This window comes from Malurus melanocephalus, unplaced genomic scaffold (assembly GCF_030028575.1).
Source record: "Malurus melanocephalus ecotype Western Australia unplaced genomic scaffold, MMel_1.1 scaffold_829, whole genome shotgun sequence".
Taxonomy (NCBI): domain Eukaryota; kingdom Metazoa; phylum Chordata; class Aves; order Passeriformes; family Maluridae; genus Malurus; species Malurus melanocephalus.
This window is the reverse complement of record NW_026624061.1, coordinates 145,456-164,997: the sequence shown is the minus strand read 5'-3', so window position 1 is coordinate 164,997 and position 19,542 is coordinate 145,456. Positions and strand designations below refer to the sequence as shown.

Sequence of the window (19,542 nt, the reverse complement as noted above, 5' to 3'; positions counted from 1 at the left end):
TCCCCCATCTGTGCCTTCTCAGCAGCTAGTCAGACAKCACTGCAACTATGGTCCCTGCCTTTATTTCACATCTTAACAACAGAAATATTGACAGATTATTTGAGAAATTACAAGTTTAGAAACAAACAACGGAGTGTAACTTAGGTCAGAGGTCATATTTTCAGAATGAGAGTGGAGCCATCACTCACAAAACGAGAGGAACTGTTCAGGCAGCAARAATACTTTGATAAACATCCCCTAAAGTCACAACGCTCTTTATTCTTCCATGGGTGGTCTTATTGCTGTGGCTTGATTTACCATTTTAAAGTTTCATTAAACAGGTCTACTGGACAAGAAATTTTAAAGAATTAAAAACAGCAAGCCTTTTCAACTAGGGTGTAAACAAAAGAGCTCAGACACGCAGCAGACACCCTTCCAYGAGTTAGAGCAGGAGGGTCAGTGCTGACCTGGCATTAACAAGCATGTGCCACCTGGGCTATGGTCACTAATGCTGGTCCAGGGGTGCCCACAGAAGACAGGTGATCCATGGTGTGAGAGGAGGCTTGGTTGATGCTTTCCCATCCTTCCCTGACACAAGTTGTTCCATGCTCTGCTGTTGGGTACTCGGGGATGCTCTCCAGCTGCTACTGCATGAACAGGATGCTGAAWGCCATCACCACACAGCACACGGCCACGTAGGGGCTCTTCCGCTCACCTGGCATGAAGGGGAGAGAACACAAAACAAACAGAAAGTCACACACATCCAGGAGACCTAAACAGACCCACCTGCTCCTGGTCTAAAGCTATAATTGTGCCACAGCATGTGCAAATCAATATTCAACATTTCTAGCTGAAGAAATGCTGACAGAAGTGTTGTTGTTGGTTAGATAGTAGATATAAAAGAATAAATATTAATAAATATATATTAATAAATATATATAAATACATATATATACACATATAAAAAGTAACTTTTTTATTTTGAGATAGCTTTTTCTATTTATTTTAGTAACCAGTGTATATACTTGTGTTAAATATATATTGATTAAGAGATAGTTGTTTAATTATTAATTAGTATATGACTGGTGAGTTTGCGAAAGTTATAGTATTATTAATGTTTAAATTGTAAGCTACCTGCATTATCAATTTTATATTCTAATCTCTTTTTCTCAAAGGTAGCCAAGTATGTGATGTTTTTCTCCCATGCAGGCTGTTAACASTCCCCTACACAGAAGTACAGCTGTGTATGCACAAAGATCATGCACAGGTGTAGGACAGGTTATTTTGGTGCATAAAAACAGAGTTCTTTGCTTTAAGAAAGAGACTTTAACCAAGGCCATGGAGTGACAGGAAAAGGAAGAGTGGCCTAAAAATGGTGTAGGGCAGGGATGGATGGGATTTTGGGAAGGAATTGTTCCCTGTGAGGATGGGGATGCCCTGGCACAGGGTGCCCAGAGAAGCTGTGGCTGCCCCTCRGTGACTCTGGCCCATGTAAGGACCTCCACTCACTATAAACCACCTTTCCTGAGGTGCAGATTTGTGCTGCTGCTACCTCCCAGTGCCAGACTCGGGACAGGCAGTGGAAAGCTGCCCAGGACACCCCAATTTTGCTGGCTCTGCTCCTCCAYGGCTGCTCAGGAGCTGTTCTGTGCCAGCTGAGATGCTCTCTGGCTGTGATACCTGTCACCTGCAGCATGAATCTCCTCTSCATGGTGTCACACAGCAGCCAGAGCTGTGAGCTCACAGCTCCCAGACTGGGCCAGATGCCTGCCTTTCTTTTTTTTTTTTTTGTACTTTCCTAAGGAGACATAACATTGTCAGCATGTGGGGAAGGTCTGGTGCACAGATTTCCGTGATAAAAATGGTCAGCACATCACATCACAGAAGCTGCACAGACACCTCTGTTTTTTGACTCTTTCAAAATGGTGTCACAGTTTCCCAGGGCAGACTGGATAAAAAGTTAAGTTTGCTCCATTTAACAGACTTTTATATGGTGGCAAAAGCAATCATGGGATCTATTCCCACCCATTTGGTCCAGGACAACATTTTACAGAGGTCTCTTGTTCACCAAGAAAACCATGAGGTAAAAAAAAGGGATTTTTAAGTGGAGAACTTGTTTTCTACAACCTGGGGAACATCAGTAATGCTAATAAGATTGGTACCTACTTACACAASCACTTTCTCTATTAGAGACAGATGTTTTTACAATTAAACTTTAATCTTCATGGTTCCACTGAATTCTCACTGGTGAGACCAATAGTGGATGGTACCTACAGCACTGCCAGGGTGTATTAACACTGAAATGTGCCCCTAAAGTGAGAAGTTTCCTGTTTTTACATATACAGGAGCCTAAAGATAGAGCTGGGCCTGTTTGCTTTGAGCAAAGTTCAATTTCCATTTGTCTTCTGAGTTCTTTTGTCTTTACAAACCACCTTATCTGAAACACAGTTTTCAGAAAAACATTAAAGAAAAAAACCCCATCACAACTCCCATGTCTAGCATGGTGCAATGTTCATGAAAAAAAAAGTCTTTTTTTATTTTTTTTTTTTTTTTACCAGCAGGACCTTTAAACACAAAGGGAACAAACTTTCCACTGTAAAAGAAAAATAAAATACTTGCACCTCCCATACACAGGATTGACTGCCCAGTGACATTACAAGATGCTGTCATGATCTGGCATATATTTAATTAAACTTCAAATAACTGAACGAATTAATGTCTGCAGTTTCACATCTGTTTAAAATAAATTTTGAGGAAGTCCAACTCCTACGGTTCAGGGTATTACAATTTTCATATGGGTTATGCTTTTCTGCTCTTAATTTTCTTAAAAGAGAAATCACCATGTGGCAGGATTAAACATTATTTTGCACAACTTTGTAAATATGTAACCACTTGCCCATGATTAAGATCTTATGTACATGTGAAAAGGTTGTTTAAACATACCAGGGATGTGAAATGTAAAGGAAGCCAGTAGACATTTTCATTTTTAAATCCTACACTTTCTACATGCCTTTGTGATTAACACACATAAAATGATAGGAATCATCTCCAAAGCCCATTTTCACCTCTTAGTTTAAAAAAAAAGTCAAAGTGGTCTACTCTAGATGCAAGTTGCAAAAGAAACAGCTAATAGAAAAAAAAAAAAAACCTTTGCATAATAATAAAATATCTTAATTAACTACAAAGAAGATGGCAAGGGCAAGGTAAGGGTGAGGTGTTCTCTTCAACTTGCAGCTGAATTTTTACCCTTGTTTTTACTAGTACAGCTCAAAATTCATTTCTGACAGCTGCCACCTTCCCAGTATCTTTSAATTACAGCACTCAAATTGGTTCTGCTATATCTATTGTCTAAATAGGACAATATCTGCAATCATTTTAACAACGGGTCTTCACAAAAACCCTATTTTTTGTGTCAATGCTTTTTTGACATTTTTTGAACATTTTACATCCTTTTAAAATGTTCTGCTGCAGAATGCAGAAAGGGAATCACACAGGCTTTCTTTAGGTTCAATGACAAGCAGGAAGATCTAGAATTACAAGTTCAAAGTTTCTTGTTCATTTCATTAACAATGCATTTGAAACACGGATGACAAGTTTGTAATTTTTTTTTTTTTTTGAATCTTGGATATACCTTAATGGTAAGACTAAAATTCTGTTGCATATTCCAATTTCCTTCTCAAAATAAATTCAGGRTAAGGATTAAAATAAATATAAAACCAATGTTATGGGAAAATGTCAAGAATCAGATAGAGATGATCAGCCTGTGTGCAGATGTCACTTGACACGAACAGCTTTGTGCAATTCRAAAGTGCACAGAAGCTGAGTAAAGAATGGACAGGAAAAAAACCCTCATTTGTGCTTAAACAGAACCTTAGTGCATCATGAATTTATTACTACAAGGTAAATACCTGGCTTTTTTTTCAGCAGTCCATTACAATTGCAAACAGACTGCATTTGAGAAAGACTCATTGATTTATTTGGATGTTAGAAATATACCCATGGTTATCTTATTTTGCAAGAACAGAAAAATACTTTTGAAAATGAAATATCACATAGATGAATTGACATGAGAAGATGCAGGCTTTTGATGATGCTAATCTAAGAAAGGAATATCCTGCCCCCTTAATTCATGGAGGTTAAAACCTGCACTTTTGAACATAAAGGATGTGTATGGTTTTCATTGCTGCATGGCAACATTATCCTAATAAATTATGCTGGAAATAGGACTGATCTTAAAAGATTTTTAAAGWAAAATAAAAAGGATTACCAATCCTGGCGCATTTCCAGAATATCCCCAACAGTCTGTAAAGATAAAATAAATTCATTAGGCTCTTGGTTTAATAATTCAAGTCAACTGATTTTCTTTCTTCTATGTTAAAACCATCTGAATTGACAATCATTTGTCRACTTGACTCTCTTCTGGACACCAGAAAASAGCAGATACCTGCTCAMAAGGGTACAGGYTAYAAAYTACACTAAGTGGYAAAGTTCTAAGTSTAGCAAGAGTTYTRTTGCATGCAAAGATGCATTTACCTCATTTTGTGCTCCAGATCTAAAATTTCATCAGAACCCTGTATTTATCTACAATAAAGTACCCCAGAAAGAAAACTATGCAAAGAAAAAAACTTCAGAGATTTTCTGGTTCTTTCCTATTTCTTTACCAAGGTTTACCTTGCTCATGTCTCTCCTGTGCTGCCTGCACAGGATTTTTTCTACACACAAGTGAAAAGGCAAAGGAGAAAAGCAAGATTCAACTCAGGGAACGCCCAAAGGGATGTCACAAACCTACAATTTCTCTGTGTAACTAAAATAACCTCACAGTGACTGCTCTAGAGGAGCAACAGCAGGGACTGTTTTAGGATCTGAGGAAGAAAAGGGGAAACAATACTGAAGCATCCCGTACAAGATGGCAGATTTCAAATGTTGGTCAAAACTGTTCAAAGCTCATCTAGAGGAAGGCTTCCTCCACAGTAGGGCACAGAACACTGAGGGGAAGCACTTKCAGAACTGCCATCAAGCAGACAGTAGATATAAACCCATAAATAGTGTTGTGAACTCACACCCACCAAGGTCTGATCATCTGTGTTTCCCCTTTCTGGGGCTCTGACAGTTTCTTACTTCTAACACGTTTAAATGCAGACAGGTAGGTTGCTCCTGCATACTTGAGCAGTCAACATATCCTGCACTTTTATTTCTGTGCTACTTCCCATTTTATGTCCTCTTCTATGATCTTGCTCTATCTCACTATCTCTCTGTCAATTTAGCAGCCCCCTTTTTATTTCTAAGACAAAGACTCAGTGTTGGGCAGGTGAGGACCAAATGAGGCAGCAAGTGACAGAGATGCTCAAAGCCAAAGTGAAATGCTTTTTACTAATACACCCCTTGCTGACCAATTTATTAWAAACAGCATTCAAACATTTCCATTTTTGGAAAACAGGCATTTTCATCTGTGCTTTAGATTTTAGTTTTACCTCAAGCAAAATACATATATATATATATGCACATACATACATATTTCAGTTTGACTATATTTCTATACAGCCATTGCTCTTTTTTTCCTGCTTTTGTGTAGCTCTACAAGCAGAAGTAATAATCTCTSTACACAGACCACCACACTTTTCCAGGCTAAGAGGTCATACAATAATGTATGAAGACATCCATGCACTTTTTGAAGATACATGCAGGTAGAAAGGCAGACACAATTCATGTGTCCATCTCATAGAACAAAATACACGGCAGTGCTGCACTGCTGGCACCTCAGGTTCTCAAAACTGTTGTTCACTCTCTGTAAAATTAGGATTTACAGACTGCATGCTGCAAAATCAACAGAAAAACTTCCACAGCACTGGCTCTCATGTTGCCATCTCTCAAAAGCTTGCCCAGGATCTCAAAGAAATAATGCATTACCATTCTGTTCATACACTTTTGAAGAATTTTGCATGGGAAAAAGAATATTAACCTTTTCAGGAAGCCTGTAAGTGTGGAATTTACCTCATAATGTCAGCAAGGGTATTTTTTGTCTTCTCAGGGATGTCTTGACTAATGTGAGGCCATTACTGTACATTGCCCCACAAAACTCCTTTCATGAAATTTTCCTATCTGATGTAGTGGTTACAAAACCGAGCATGCATTTCACAATCCATGAACCTGAAGCCACTGACATGAGGATTCACCAGCCTTCCATGATGACACCAGAATGTTTTAAAAAGGCTTTTATGCTACTGGAACAGCTCAGGACCTCTGTCTGTCCACCCAGATTGCATTCTGGACCTTCTGAGCAGCGATAATACATTCTCTAGAGGAGCTGGGGAGCTCCCACTGGAGGAAAAGCTTGTGCAGACCTCCTGCTCCCCAGCAGGGGAATTTTTTAATTTCTGTTCATCCCAAGTCCACAATATACTCCTCTTGAAGTCAAAACSTGCTTGCTTATTTACAGAAGTGATAATGCTGCCTTGAATAAATACAATCTCTCCTGCAGCAGCTCCTCAGTGTAACTGTGCTATTCCTCCTCTTCCCTTCCAGTTCCTCACCATCCTTGTTTGGATGCAGGTGAAGGARTGGATCTGCCTGGGATCCCTGCTGTTTTCTGGCAGTCACAGCTCAAATGCACATGACCTGCTGCATATTCCTGGCTTTCARTGTTAAATTCTGAAAGCAGTGATCATGAARAGCAGTGGTGCTGATCTGGAGAATAAAAAACCCAAATAAATGAAACCTTTTAAGATGAGGAGGAGGTGTTGGTAGGGCCTTAAACTATGACTGCTAGGCTGTGTGAGCTGGAAAATGCCACGTGTTCACCAGTGCCACTGCAGGAGGGAGTGTGAGACATCCCCACTGCAATGCTGATGGAAAATCAAAGKGGATCTGTGCTGCACATAAGCTAACACATCCCTCTGGTTAGYAGGGAGGAGAGAATTATGTTGTGGTGCACATTCTCCTCTAGTTAGCATCAAACAGTAAATCTCCACTYGCTTTCCCAGCCTTTAACACTTCTGCTCAGGACAAAGCACATGGAAACACTCAGGGAAAATGAAGGTTTARAGTTCTGTTTGGCTTGGGAGGAAAAGACACACTTTGGCTGAAGTGAAAGGGAGGAAATACAGAGTTATGAGGATGGGTGACATCACTTTGCAACGCCATCTTTCAACCAACAGAAATATGTTTCTTCACTTATTATCAACAGACCTAAATCCTCACCAAAGTTACCACTCACTTAGAAGTACTGTGAGTAACTATCAACATTTCTTCTCTCTGTCACTTTGGTATTTTATTGCTACTATTTTATGCCTTTAATTYGAAGCAGGAATGATGAGGTAAGAGCATCTCTGTGGTAAACTGAAATATCACTAGAATTCGTTTTATCCCATATGTCCAGACACTTCCAATGGAGCGTGGAGTCTGTTAGAAGAGAGGGACAGGGGTTTAGCACCATATGAGCTCCATGTAAACATCTACCATACAGGAAACAAATTTCATTGCTTCCAGGCCAAGGTTTTATTCTCCAGTACAAAGTAGTCTACAAATATATACATAAAACAAAATGGCATGTCCTATGTCTACAGAAATACAAACCTACACATCAAACGCCCAACTCCTCCACAGTGTCAGCACMCTTTGAAAACGTTTAATGAAGAGAGTTCYATTGTACTCCAGACAGATTTGCCTCAAGAATAAACAGAGTAGCTCCAGATTAAAGGAAATACTCCTTGCCAAAAACAGCACTAAAATTTTAATCAGTAAAATAAACATTCTTACTTCTTACTGTGTRTACCTCATTGACTATTGTGTTATCTTCCACCAGCAGACACCCAAACTCCACTCGTCCCACCACTCCCTGTCCTTCATGATGTCATCCTTTCTTTCCATCCTTACTTCCATCAAAAGAAACCTCTCATGTCAGTGGCAATTTCATGGCCTTGTATAAAAGGACACAAGTGTTTTCATGTTAAGAGCTCCAAATAAAAAATAAAAAAAAAAAGCTGGCATAGTTTGGATGTCTTACACTGTGAAAATTAAAAAAAAAAACTGGATAATGAAAGAGCAACTCCAAAGGTTAATTACAGTGAAGGTTTTCAGAAGACAAACACTCAATGTTCTTGGTCACAAGAGTCTACTTAAAACTGGGCACTTGTGAACTAAAATGCAGAAGTGATGGGAGACCTTTAGGGAAGAAGAACATTTTATTTAACAGGAAATGACCTAATGGGAAAAATGGACAAGTCAAACATCCAGCATCCAAAAGCTTGTCTGTTTTTTCACCTAGAATTACCTCCTGCTTCYACCAATATYACCTCCTTCTCACTAACTCTAGGGRATAGCATTACTGAAACTCTATGGACAGCCCCAGAGATTTCTGTGCCAAAATTGCCCAATGGTCACTCTAAACCCATCACATCTAAATCGCAGTTCTGCTGATCAATTAGAATCCATATGATTCAAATTAAAAAAAAAGGTTAGGTTTGTAGAAGCTTTCAAAAACTCTTCCATCTTCAAGAATACAAACCCATGATTTAAACAGACCACACAAGAGGATTGTGTTGCTTGTTTTAAAAATTATTCTTAGTTTTCTTTCAGATTATTTCTAAAGCTGCATTTCAAACTTGTATCTCCAAAACACCTATCTTAAAAACAAACAAAAAGACAGTTTCTGCTGTTTTTTTACCCACCCTAGGAAGCAAAAATAAATCAYTGCAACAATAGCCACATGTAGGAGAATGTTTTATTTCTGTCTCTCATTTCTGTATCTCTAAAAAGCATCTAACAACAAAGCTACAAATGTAGAAGATTAATAATGAAATATTAGCAAGGTTAGCGAGCTAATAAATTCTTTCAATAAAATCGCAACGAAGTGCTTTGCCAATACCTTATTGCACTCTATTGTGACGTACAAAATTAAGATTTTTATCTTTAAAGCGAGAAAATTTTCAAAGCAGGATCTGCAYTATCACACATTCATCAGGAGATGCTGAAAGGTTGCAGTTGAAACCACACAGCTCGTGTACGTTTAAAGTGATCAGACCACATACCCGGTTTTATTTTTGTCCAGTAAGCTGGGTGCCAAGGATCTGATGTAGGCACAGGTACATATGAGCAGCAGGATCACAGTCAGCAGACTCTGGAAGTTGAAGATGGCAGACTACGGAAGAAAATGGAAAATAAAAATKATTTTATTTTTATTTCTCATGTGCTGGAAATAGTGGTGACCCTTTAGACAACACCAAAARTGAAACCTACAATGGCCATGAGCCAGAAAACCTTTGTATCAATGGAATATGGTGGTGGCACTGAAGGTGGAAGTGAGGACTGACTAACAAGAAAACTGGTAATAGCCAAGACAGAAAATAACACAAAAAATGTAAGAGATTTGTCAATACACAACTGTTTAAAGGTTACATGCCAAGATCAACAGATTTGCAGAAATACACCCAGTTAAGTCCATTCTGAACTACAACCACTGATCTTTTTTATTTTCAAATCACATTGTGATTTTAAATTTATAACAACTTTATTGTAAACACTCTTTTAAAAAGGTTAATTCTCTCAGTGAATTTTCAGTGAATCCTGAACAAATGGAAGAATTGCCTTAGGATTGAGAAATTCTATTGTTTGATAACAAACACTAATTAGCCCAGTGGCAGTAAGAAGATAATTCTTGAGAAACTGCTACAATATTTGGTTATTTACTAAAGTTTTAAGTATTGCTAACAGGCAGCAACTGCATCCCATAAACTTCTTATTCAAACCTTTTTTTTTTAAGTGGTTTTGGGGTTTCTACTAAATGTCTCAACTGACATTTTGGGCAACTTAACAGCACCAGGAAGCATAAGAGGCAATTGGTTACTTCAGAAAATTTTATTTTAYCTACACTCTGCTACCCTCATTTGCAAATCTGATTTAGTGTGAACTCAAAAAAAATAATGTCACAGCAAATGCAATAAATTCACTCTTTGTTCTGGAATTCTGATGAACTTGAGTCTCCTGTGTTCATACTGCTCAACCCAGATGGTCGAGTAGTGGYATTTAATTAAAAGTAAATATTTAGCACTTAGGCAGGGATATTACATTGCAGTTTCCTTYTCCAAGTATATTTTAGGGCACATCAGAGCCTTCATTTCCACGCAGCCTGAGGCACATCTTTGTTGAAGCACACGTGCTTTCTTCCTGTGTCTCAAAACTCTGTTTTGAAGCTCCGATAATCAAATTTCTCTACACAGCTAGGGAGAATTATAAAAGAAAATCACAATATTCTAGTTCAGTATGGCACTAACAGGAAATTAGGAGAAAGAAAACAAACACTAGTAGAAGCAAAGCCATTGGAACATATGCAAGTGTTCTGATACTGAGATCAAGAACCTTGTAACCAMCCCCCAGAATCAAAAGCAAAACAAAAAGCATTTACTTATTTAGAAGTCTCCATGAATAATATGAAACAACTCCAGAACACGCATAGAGCTGCCAATCTCAATACATGTTTYAGGCAGGGTTAGCTATCCAAAGTAACTTCAATATCTAATTTCATGGGGTCCAACAGGCCACTCTGTGAGGAAACATCATTAGAGATGCTGACTCTGCACCCTGCATGGGAGATTTCAGCATCCTTGAAGGCCACTGYTCCTGTGATGAGGCAGCACTAATCCCATAACCAAAGCCAGCCCCTGTGTCCCAAACATGAACTTCCTTGCTTTTCTCCKGCACCACAGCCTTTCCTAAATCATGTTTAATTCAGTATTTTAGCTCAGATAGCCGCCCCTTCTGTCCCATCATGTCATAAATAATGGACAAGACTCTTCACAAAGGACAACACGCTGCCATCCCTGCAGCAGCCTCTGGAGCCTTTGTGCTCGGCACAAGTTTCTGCCAACTTCAGAAACCAGGGAAGTCTCAATTCCCCCTGGCTCCTGCGGGTCTAGGAACGCGGCGGGGCCGGATCCAGGAGCGGCTGTGCCTCTCAGCACAGCCAGATACTGCCTATCAACTGATTAATTCGATCAGTCCTGCGGGACAGACAGCTGCTCTGACAGCTCACAGCCCTGTGCCTGCCACAGACCCGTTCCCATGAATTCCTGCAGCTGCTTCCTGAGGCGGCACTGGACACTCCAACGCTGGAAAATGGCAGCAGGGCACACTTGCTCCCTCTTAAACAAGGACTGTAAAYGTATACTCATGAAATGTGCTGTCAGTCAATCAACTGGGGCAGTATATAATTGTATATAATTGTTCTTTGTTGGGGTTTTCACGTGCTTCCCCAGATATGCATCGCTGCAATCGCATCTGCCCTTCCACYGAAACGTGCTCTGAACGACACGTTTATCTGCACAGCCACTTTGAAAGGACAGATGTGAGCATTCCAAAATTTCAAACTGGAAATGAGAATTTATTCCTGAATTAGACGGCTTCACTCTTCACATCTGAAGTAATTCTCATGGCCCAGCTGAAATTCACAGAAAGCAGCAACTTACATCTGGCTGCTCCAACTCATGTAATTAAAAACTGCTGTAAGAATTATACATTGCTCAGAACCCTTTTAWAAAAGACTGCATGCACATACCWAACTACTTGGACAATGTAGATGTGTWGCTGTTCATTTGGTTARGCTGGGCTCCTCTGATCCAAAAGKGTAAATTACAATTTTTCAGTTGTGTTGACTGGCTCAAGGTAGGTCCTGTGAGCCTCTCTCCTGCTACAAAGAAGCACTGTCATTTTATTCTGGTTTTAGACAGTGCAAGCTTGAATTTCATGGGCTGAAATTTTCTACATCTGCATTTGGTGGATTTTTGACACAGTGGGAACACCCCAATGTCACTCCTGTGTTCTGCCTTCACCATATCACCCACAGCACTAACGAGGTATTGTATTCACCTGAACTTGCAGGAGCAAGTTTTTTTCCAACGTCTTTGGAAATTTAAGACTATGACCTTCAGCTTTCACAGCTACATGCCCAAAGGCTGTTTTAAATCCTTCCCAAAACCAGGCCTTAAAAAAAAAACCCTCACTATTATTTCCTGATCATAACACATCTCAGTAAAAACTCCATATAATAAACCATAAAGAATTAATACTCCTGAAAGTTTTATTGTTTTGGGATTAGCAGCAGTGGCATGTATTAAAATGAATACTCAAGGGAATATACAGTAGTTGGAAATCAAGTGGTAAAGGGTGTCTAAAGGTACTCCTATCTGATTATAAACTGAAGTTTAATGTACTTTAGTAGGTGTTGATTTAAAGTTGAAGGTTCCTATGTGGCTGTAAGAGGGAATCATTACAACAATACTTAGCTTTTGTGAGCCTCATTATAGACAATGTTCTCTCTCAACATTAAATTTACTACACTTGGAAAGAAGGAAAAAAAAAAAAAGCAGCAGCTCAGAGCTCTGGTTATCAACAGTCCTTGCACTTCATAACAGTATTTAATTCTAATTTCTAATGCAGAAAAGGCCATAATGGATGTACTAATGCTAAACACTTTTCTGCACCGACAATAACAGCCCTAGACAAGACACTGTAATTTATCCAGCTCTGCAGTTTTCATTCACTCCATTACCCTGACATTTTTGTTCCATGTCCTTGCAGACAGCACCTCAGTTACAAACCACTCGCTGATGCAACCCTTGGGTAGCRCTGTAATAAATCACACCCTAAGTTTTGATGCAACTCTCTGTGTCATAAAGGACCTGCTGATTTTCCCCTTGCCTCATATACTTTTGTTTAAAATAAACCACCTGGTATCCTGGTTCCAGGGGAAATAAAACATGCAGGAGGAGAACATAAACCCTGTGCTGTTGTCCTCTGGGGTAGGTAAAAAGCCTGAAACAAAAGCTCTCTGAGTTTATCTCACCAGATTTAGCACTGAAACCAAAGCCTAACCTTCCCTAGACTTAAAAGTATTTACAAAATGATTATTTTATCTCTGATTGCAGTGTGACCATGATGATTTCATCCATCTGKGCTATAAAAGGAGAGGCCATCATAGTGCCAGCAAGTTGCAAAACTTTGCCCTGTGGTTACTATCATAATAAACAATTTACGTGGGCAAACAYAGATAAATTACTGGTACATTTTAAAGTAAAACCTAATATGTAATACACTGTAGAATATACAGTCTTTCTACAATAGATTTTTCTTTTTCTCCCCAATATAATAAAATTAATAGATTATTATGTCACCTGGAGCCAAAGAAACAAATATGGATACTCAGTCACTCTGCTGCCTCTCTCATATTGAAATATGACCAAGAGCTTACACACTGCAGTTAAACTTTAGTTAAGCAAGAGCTGATAAAAATTTAATCACAGAAAAGTGAAATCAAGCAATGAAATTTTAATGAAGAAGTCCTTCCMAAGCTGAAAGAGAAAATGCTTATTATCTAGGGTTTCCATTAGGCCCAGAACTTCTGATTTCCTCAGTAGAAATCAAACTTTTAGGAGTAAAATATTGAAAAAATAATAGGATATAAATCATGTAGTACTATTCACAACCCACAAAATCAAAGCAATTGCTAAAAACTAATTAAAACATGCATCTAATTGTATTATTTTCCAACCCATTAAAAAATAATTATTTTTCCCACTGCTGCCAGATTCAATCTGATCAAAACGAATGGAAAACAAGCATTTGTAAAACAGGCATGCTAATTAGCACTATAAAATAAATTACGAAAAGTGCAAATTAATTGAATTTGAAGYGATTAATAGCAGAACTACACAACAAAACTAAGTAAGTGGTGTCAATAAGCATCCAAATACCAGTCAGCTGCAGYTACTGGTTGTTTCAGCATAAATAGGATTTTTACTTTGGGTTTACAGCATGTTCTCCTCAGTATTTAATTTCCAAAGAATTAAAGTACAATATTTAATGTTCATTTAGATTTCTGACTAAAATATGTATTTTTCCACTCATAAAATTTAGGCTAACCCTTGATTGGAGAAATAGGGGAACTCTTCCCCAGTCACTTAATGGAAAAGCACATTGTCTAGCTTAAACRTATGTTTTCTAGTCAAGAATAATATATCYATTCAAAACATAACCAATCTCCTGAAACAATTAAACAGTTAATTTAACATATGGACACAGCTGCCCTCTCCTATAAAGGCTCACTGRAAGTCAACACTTTTAGGTATTTTACTGCAATTCAAATTCACAGACCAGCAGTTAAGGTGGTCACCTCAAGGGTGATGATACTGAAATTTCACACTTGTTGCATTCCTTCTTCTTCACCCCAATATCTAGCTTGAAAACCAAACTTTTGTGGTAAACAGCTAGTAGATRCAGCATTTCACCAAAGTATCTTAAATTTAAAAATGAATTGAATATYAAAGTCTTTTACCAAGTCACTAACAAAAAGGTGTTCATGTTCACATATTTACTCAACAGAGAATTACAGTGGATATGTCATTAAAAGCTTGTAATACCTTTTCCTCCAGATCTTCTCTGTAGATAACAGTTTTTAATTTTACAAAGRTTTTTTTCCTCCACTGTCTTCCTTCATTAGATAAAAGGTTTATTTTAAATAACTCTTTTTTTTTTAAGTAACTCTACCTCGTAAAGTTGCACAACACAATGCTTAGCTCTTCACAAATTTACTACTGAAACTTAAAAACAAGTAAAATCTCTGTGTATGAATGGAAGAGGTAAGAGTCATACTAAAGCACACTYAGAATMAAGTTATATCCTTACTGTAATAAAAATGGCATGCAAAAATGAGGAGTTTGTAACAGAATGTGCTACAGGAATGTAAACATGGAAAGAAATTCTCAAAATGGAAGATGTATTTTAATTTACCTAATAATTACAAATCAGAACTGTAAATATTTTATGTATACTATTTACCTTTTTTTTTTGTTCATTCATAGTCAAACCATCTCTTTCAAACATGAAAAACAAATAATTGTATATCAGGAAAAAATATACTTWGTCAAGAAATAATGACAGGTTCTGCTAAATCTGTCATGTTCCATGACCTGGGCAGGTCCACTGCAGCACCTCTGCAGGTCTCTTGTTTGGCAGAGTTCAGGTACATGGTTTGAATATTTAGGATCTGGGAGACATGTAATATTTTTTTTCAAAAGATTCCAGCTTTTTCCACCATGTTTCCACAGGCACAAAGTTGAAAGTCAAAAACTTTAGTTGAGTTTGAACACCTAGCTCTGTGATTCAGAAAAAGGTACGCAACACTGTAGCTGTTACAGTGATGCCTAATGCTGCAGGCAACCAAAAAATTAAATTGTGATATTCACTTTTTTTACAGCACTCAGTAAAGAAATGGTTTCTCATACCAGTGTCACTCTGGGTAAATTTGTTAAAGTAGATTCATTACATCCTACTCTTCCCAAAACAGACCAAGAGATGCTTCTTACACTGGCACAATAAATAATTTCCTCAGTTCTATAATCACAGAAAAAAAAAATTGACAATGTATTTTTACATCTTCCTCTAAGATGATAGAAGTGCCTATACTAATCACTTGAACTAAAATAAATTCACAATACAAAGATACTTTAACACTGTGTGATGACATAGGAGACGTTTTTAAACCTATGTACCTTTAGGTGATGATAAAAACAAAGCTGCTAGSAAATCCGAATCAGGATTGATTCCTTCTTGTAATTTTGAACACGACAAATGCAAAATTTGGTACTTGAAGACTCCTGAAAGCTCTTTTTTTCAGAGCAGTGAAAAAAGCAGGGTTGTGGTATGTTTATATCCCACAGCTTGGTTAGAAATAATATTTACTAATGAATGTTTTTACAATTGGCTCTATGAGCAATTCCCCTTCCTTCTGTAAACACCACTCCAAGAGAGCAACAAAGACTGTGACAGAAATGTTTGTCCTTGTGGAAAGTTCCCAAATCAATTTTTGGGTAGTAACGTGGGGCCAGGATCAGACCCAGCCACAGGGTGAGAGGGGGAARAAGCCATTCCTGTGGTGTTTCCCACAGCTCTTTTAAATTTTCTCCATCACCAACTTTCGACTTTAAGTTCATATTTTTGCTATAAAAGAAAGGGAAGACCACCCTTCAGCAGGTGAGAGGCTCACCATTAACACTGATGCTACCATTTGCTTCTTCCCTCTTTCTATCCATGCATGTAGCAAATTTTCCAAGCCCACTAGGAAAACTTCTGTCGGGCTTTCAGATGTAAAATCCTGAAAGCTGGCAGGACAGACTTATTTGTGGAAGTCAGCAAATATACAATCTCCTAAATAAATGAGGGAGCTGTGCATCACTGGTGCATCCCTTCCATTTCCAGTTAAGTTTTGAATCCATTGAAAGGCTTCTATTGGCTTCCACAGCTGCTTTAAATTAAAGTATTGTGAAGGTATTTTTTATCTACTGGCAGTGAACAGGAAAAAAACCACAATTTCTGCCTTCACATGAAGCAAAAGGCAAGTAAAASTCAGCTTACATATATATGTATATATATAAAATTTCCTGTTTGGTAGCAGCTGGCCATGCATCCAGCACAAGTTCTGATTTGCTTAGCAAGGACGTGGCAAGGAAGCCCAGGAAACCATGGGATGAAAAGTTTCCAAGGGATAAAGTCCTTTGGAAAATATGCTTCAGAAAATTGTGCTATTCAGAAAACTGCTGGTTTGCCAGAGTTGCAGCTTGTGCTCTCTGGAGTCAGRGAATAAATTGGAGGTGAAGCTCTAATCTCTTCCATTTAATAACACACAGACAGCAGCTGTTTCCTGTCTCACAGTTAAGCATGAGCTCAAAATTACTSKTTTTTTCCCCTAAAAAGCTGTAACACCAAAGGTGGCATCATGGAGGACYTAAAGTCCTGGATATGTCACAAAGGTTGTTGCTCCTTTGAGGAAATTCAAACAGTTTTGTTTCTAAGTTATATTTACATTTTTCTTATAATATATAACTTACAAAATACAAATAATACTACAATATCAAATACTTAGTTGTATTTAATTGCAATACTAAGCATCATCAATGTCTCACCAAGTTCTTTTTCCTTTTTTAACACCTCAAACTGTTTTAGGCACAATAAAGAATGGCGAGGTGCTGCTGTAATTCTCTATATTCACCTTTCCATGATTAGAGGTCTCTTGCTTCCTGCACGTGTGTTGGAGATCTCCTGAGATAATTTATGCCTCTCACCACAAAAAAAAACCTAAAAAAAACAACAAACCCCTTTTGTTCACTGCTTGGAGCCACAGATTTTACAGCAGGTTCATCTAAGAGATCTGCCAAGAAATGCTCAGGTGAGCAACTCCCAGCAATTTCCTGCTGGTGACAAGACCTGGAGCCTGGGAACACCTTTTTGAACTGYAAGAAAGTTCAAGAGATATTGATCTTTTCTGTAAATACACAGGAAATATACAGCAATATTCATGAAAGTTGCACAGTGTATCCATGCAGTGATGGATAACTTCTCGAGATACGTGGCAGGGGTGAAACAGGTGATCCTTAAAAGGTCTATTTCAACCCAAACCACACTGTGATCATCAAACATTGAAAATTCCCACTGTAAAATTAGCTCTGTGCTGAAGTTATGGACAAACTTTAATTTTGTTCAGGGAAAGCTTATGTTAGCTCAGTTATTCCTTTGGTTTTCCTTTTAATTTKAAATTAATGTATCTGCTCTGCTCATATAAATGTGGTACATATGTAAACATTTAACATATAAATCTTGACTAAGAAAAAGCATTTCACTGCTCAGCTTTAACTACAACACAAATTCAAGCTTTTCTATTACCTGTAGAGAGATTGGAAAAAGGGGCAAAAAATATAAAAGTAGAAAATAATTTGCTTTTAGACCAACTCTCTATATAAACAATGTACATATATACACACATATTTCATATATAGAGATAATATGTAATGAGGAATTTAAAAAAAATATTCAATTCTACATTTGCATACACCTAAAGGTATCTAGATAAATGTCACTATATCGTATATTTTTATTACATATTAAATATGTATCTAAATAAATGTTGTTATATACATTTGTTATGCATACAATAAAATCATATACGCATATATGTTGCATCTCATATGTACTTACCTATTTTTACATATTTATGTTTTTACATAACTTTGTGTATGTTTATAAACACGTCATTATCTGTTAAGCTGTATTAAACATATTCCCATACAGTTAACAATGATACTGAATATATAAGTATGTAAGATGTAACCAAAATAGTTCTAAATGCATATAGAAATGCCATTGAATATTGAAGTATGTAAGATATACCTAAAATAAGTTTTAAATGCATACAGAAAAACAATCTACATAAAATGCAGTTTAATATACAATTTCTACACAGTTCTCATGAGTAAATGGCCCTGGGCCTCTGATGACACCTTTGAAAATCGAGAAAAACAGGCACTGTCAGGGCTGAGCGCACTGCCCAAAGAGCATGACGTCATAGCAATGACGTCACACAACAACGTCATGACGACACAGCAATGACGTCAGAACGCCGTGAGCGACACGAATACCCCCCTGACCGACCTCGGCCGGGCTGCTGCCCCTCGGGGCGCTGGGGACAGCCCCGCAAAAACACAAAATAGTCTTTTTTTGTCACCACACCCGTGACCCAAACCCGCTCCGCGCCACTTCCCACCAAAGCCTCATGGCGGCTCCGCTCCCGCGGGGCTGCGGCCTGTGGCCTGAACGGCTTGTGGGGGCACCGCCTTGGTCAGCAGCCACCACTGTGGACCCTGCAGGGCCGGCGGGGAGGGAGGAGAGCGGGAAGGGCCCGGTGCAGAGCGGGCARGGCCCCGCACAGGCCCCGCGCTTACCATCGCGCCGCGCTCCCCGCCACATCACCTTCCGGCCGCCGCGCCGGGCGGAAGCGCGCACCGACAGCCCTCAGCGCGGGCGGGCGGGGCGCGGGCTGCTATTGGCTGGCGGAGGGGAGAGAGGCTGTGATTGGTTAATTCGGACGGAGGGGGGCGGGCCGGACGGGCGGACGCGGCGCTGATTGGCTGGMGGGGCGCAGGCGGAAGTGGCGGTGAGGGAGGTAGGTGCGGGCGGGCTCGCGGGCGGGTCTGAGGGGAGCGGTGGCGGGAGGRMCGAGATAACGGGGATARCCGGSAWTAACCGSGAATAACCGTGATAACCGGGATAACCGKGRMWAMYMGGGATAACCGGGACAGCCCCCACAACCGCCACAACCGGGATAAGCCCTTCTCTGCCCTGGTCCCGGGCGGTGGGGCCCGGCCTTGCGCCCCCGCGCACGTCGCGGCCACGAGTCTGTAGTGAAACGCTAAAGAAAATGGTTCTTTTGGTGTGTTTTCGTTTTCATTTATTTTTTTTTTAGTTGTTGGTCGGCTCCCAGCAGGTCGCTGAGGGGTGTGGGGGTGATACYTCGCCCGGGCGTGAGGCACTATTTACTGAAGCCTTAATAACATAAAGAACAACTTAATGAGGCTGTTTGTTACTTAGGTCCCTCTTACTGTTAATTACTTCTGTTATATAGGGAGAATCCAGATTATTTTACCCTGGTCTGTTGCGTTTTGGCTCCTGTGCTGTGTTTTCTCCTTGAAGAGGTTTTCATCATATTTTCTGTAGCTGCACCTTGCCAAGAATTTCCAACTTCAT

At 39.1% G+C, this 19,542-nt stretch overlaps 1 protein-coding gene across 1 annotated transcript; it reads right to left on the bottom strand.

The window, feature by feature from the left end:
* Nucleotides 1–222: 222 nt before the first annotated feature.
* Nucleotides 223–18,806, bottom strand: TMEM167A (transmembrane protein 167A). The gene is made up of 4 exons (XM_057385473.1): nucleotides 18,741–18,806; nucleotides 9,006–9,115; nucleotides 4,247–4,281; nucleotides 223–694 (listed from the first exon to the last, which is right to left on the bottom strand). The coding sequence occupies exons 1-4, from the start codon at nucleotides 18,741–18,743 to the stop codon at nucleotides 624–626; spliced, it is 219 nt and encodes a 72-aa protein (XP_057241456.1). The 5' UTR covers nucleotides 18,744–18,806; the 3' UTR covers nucleotides 223–623.
* Nucleotides 18,807–19,542: the final 736 nt, after the last annotated feature.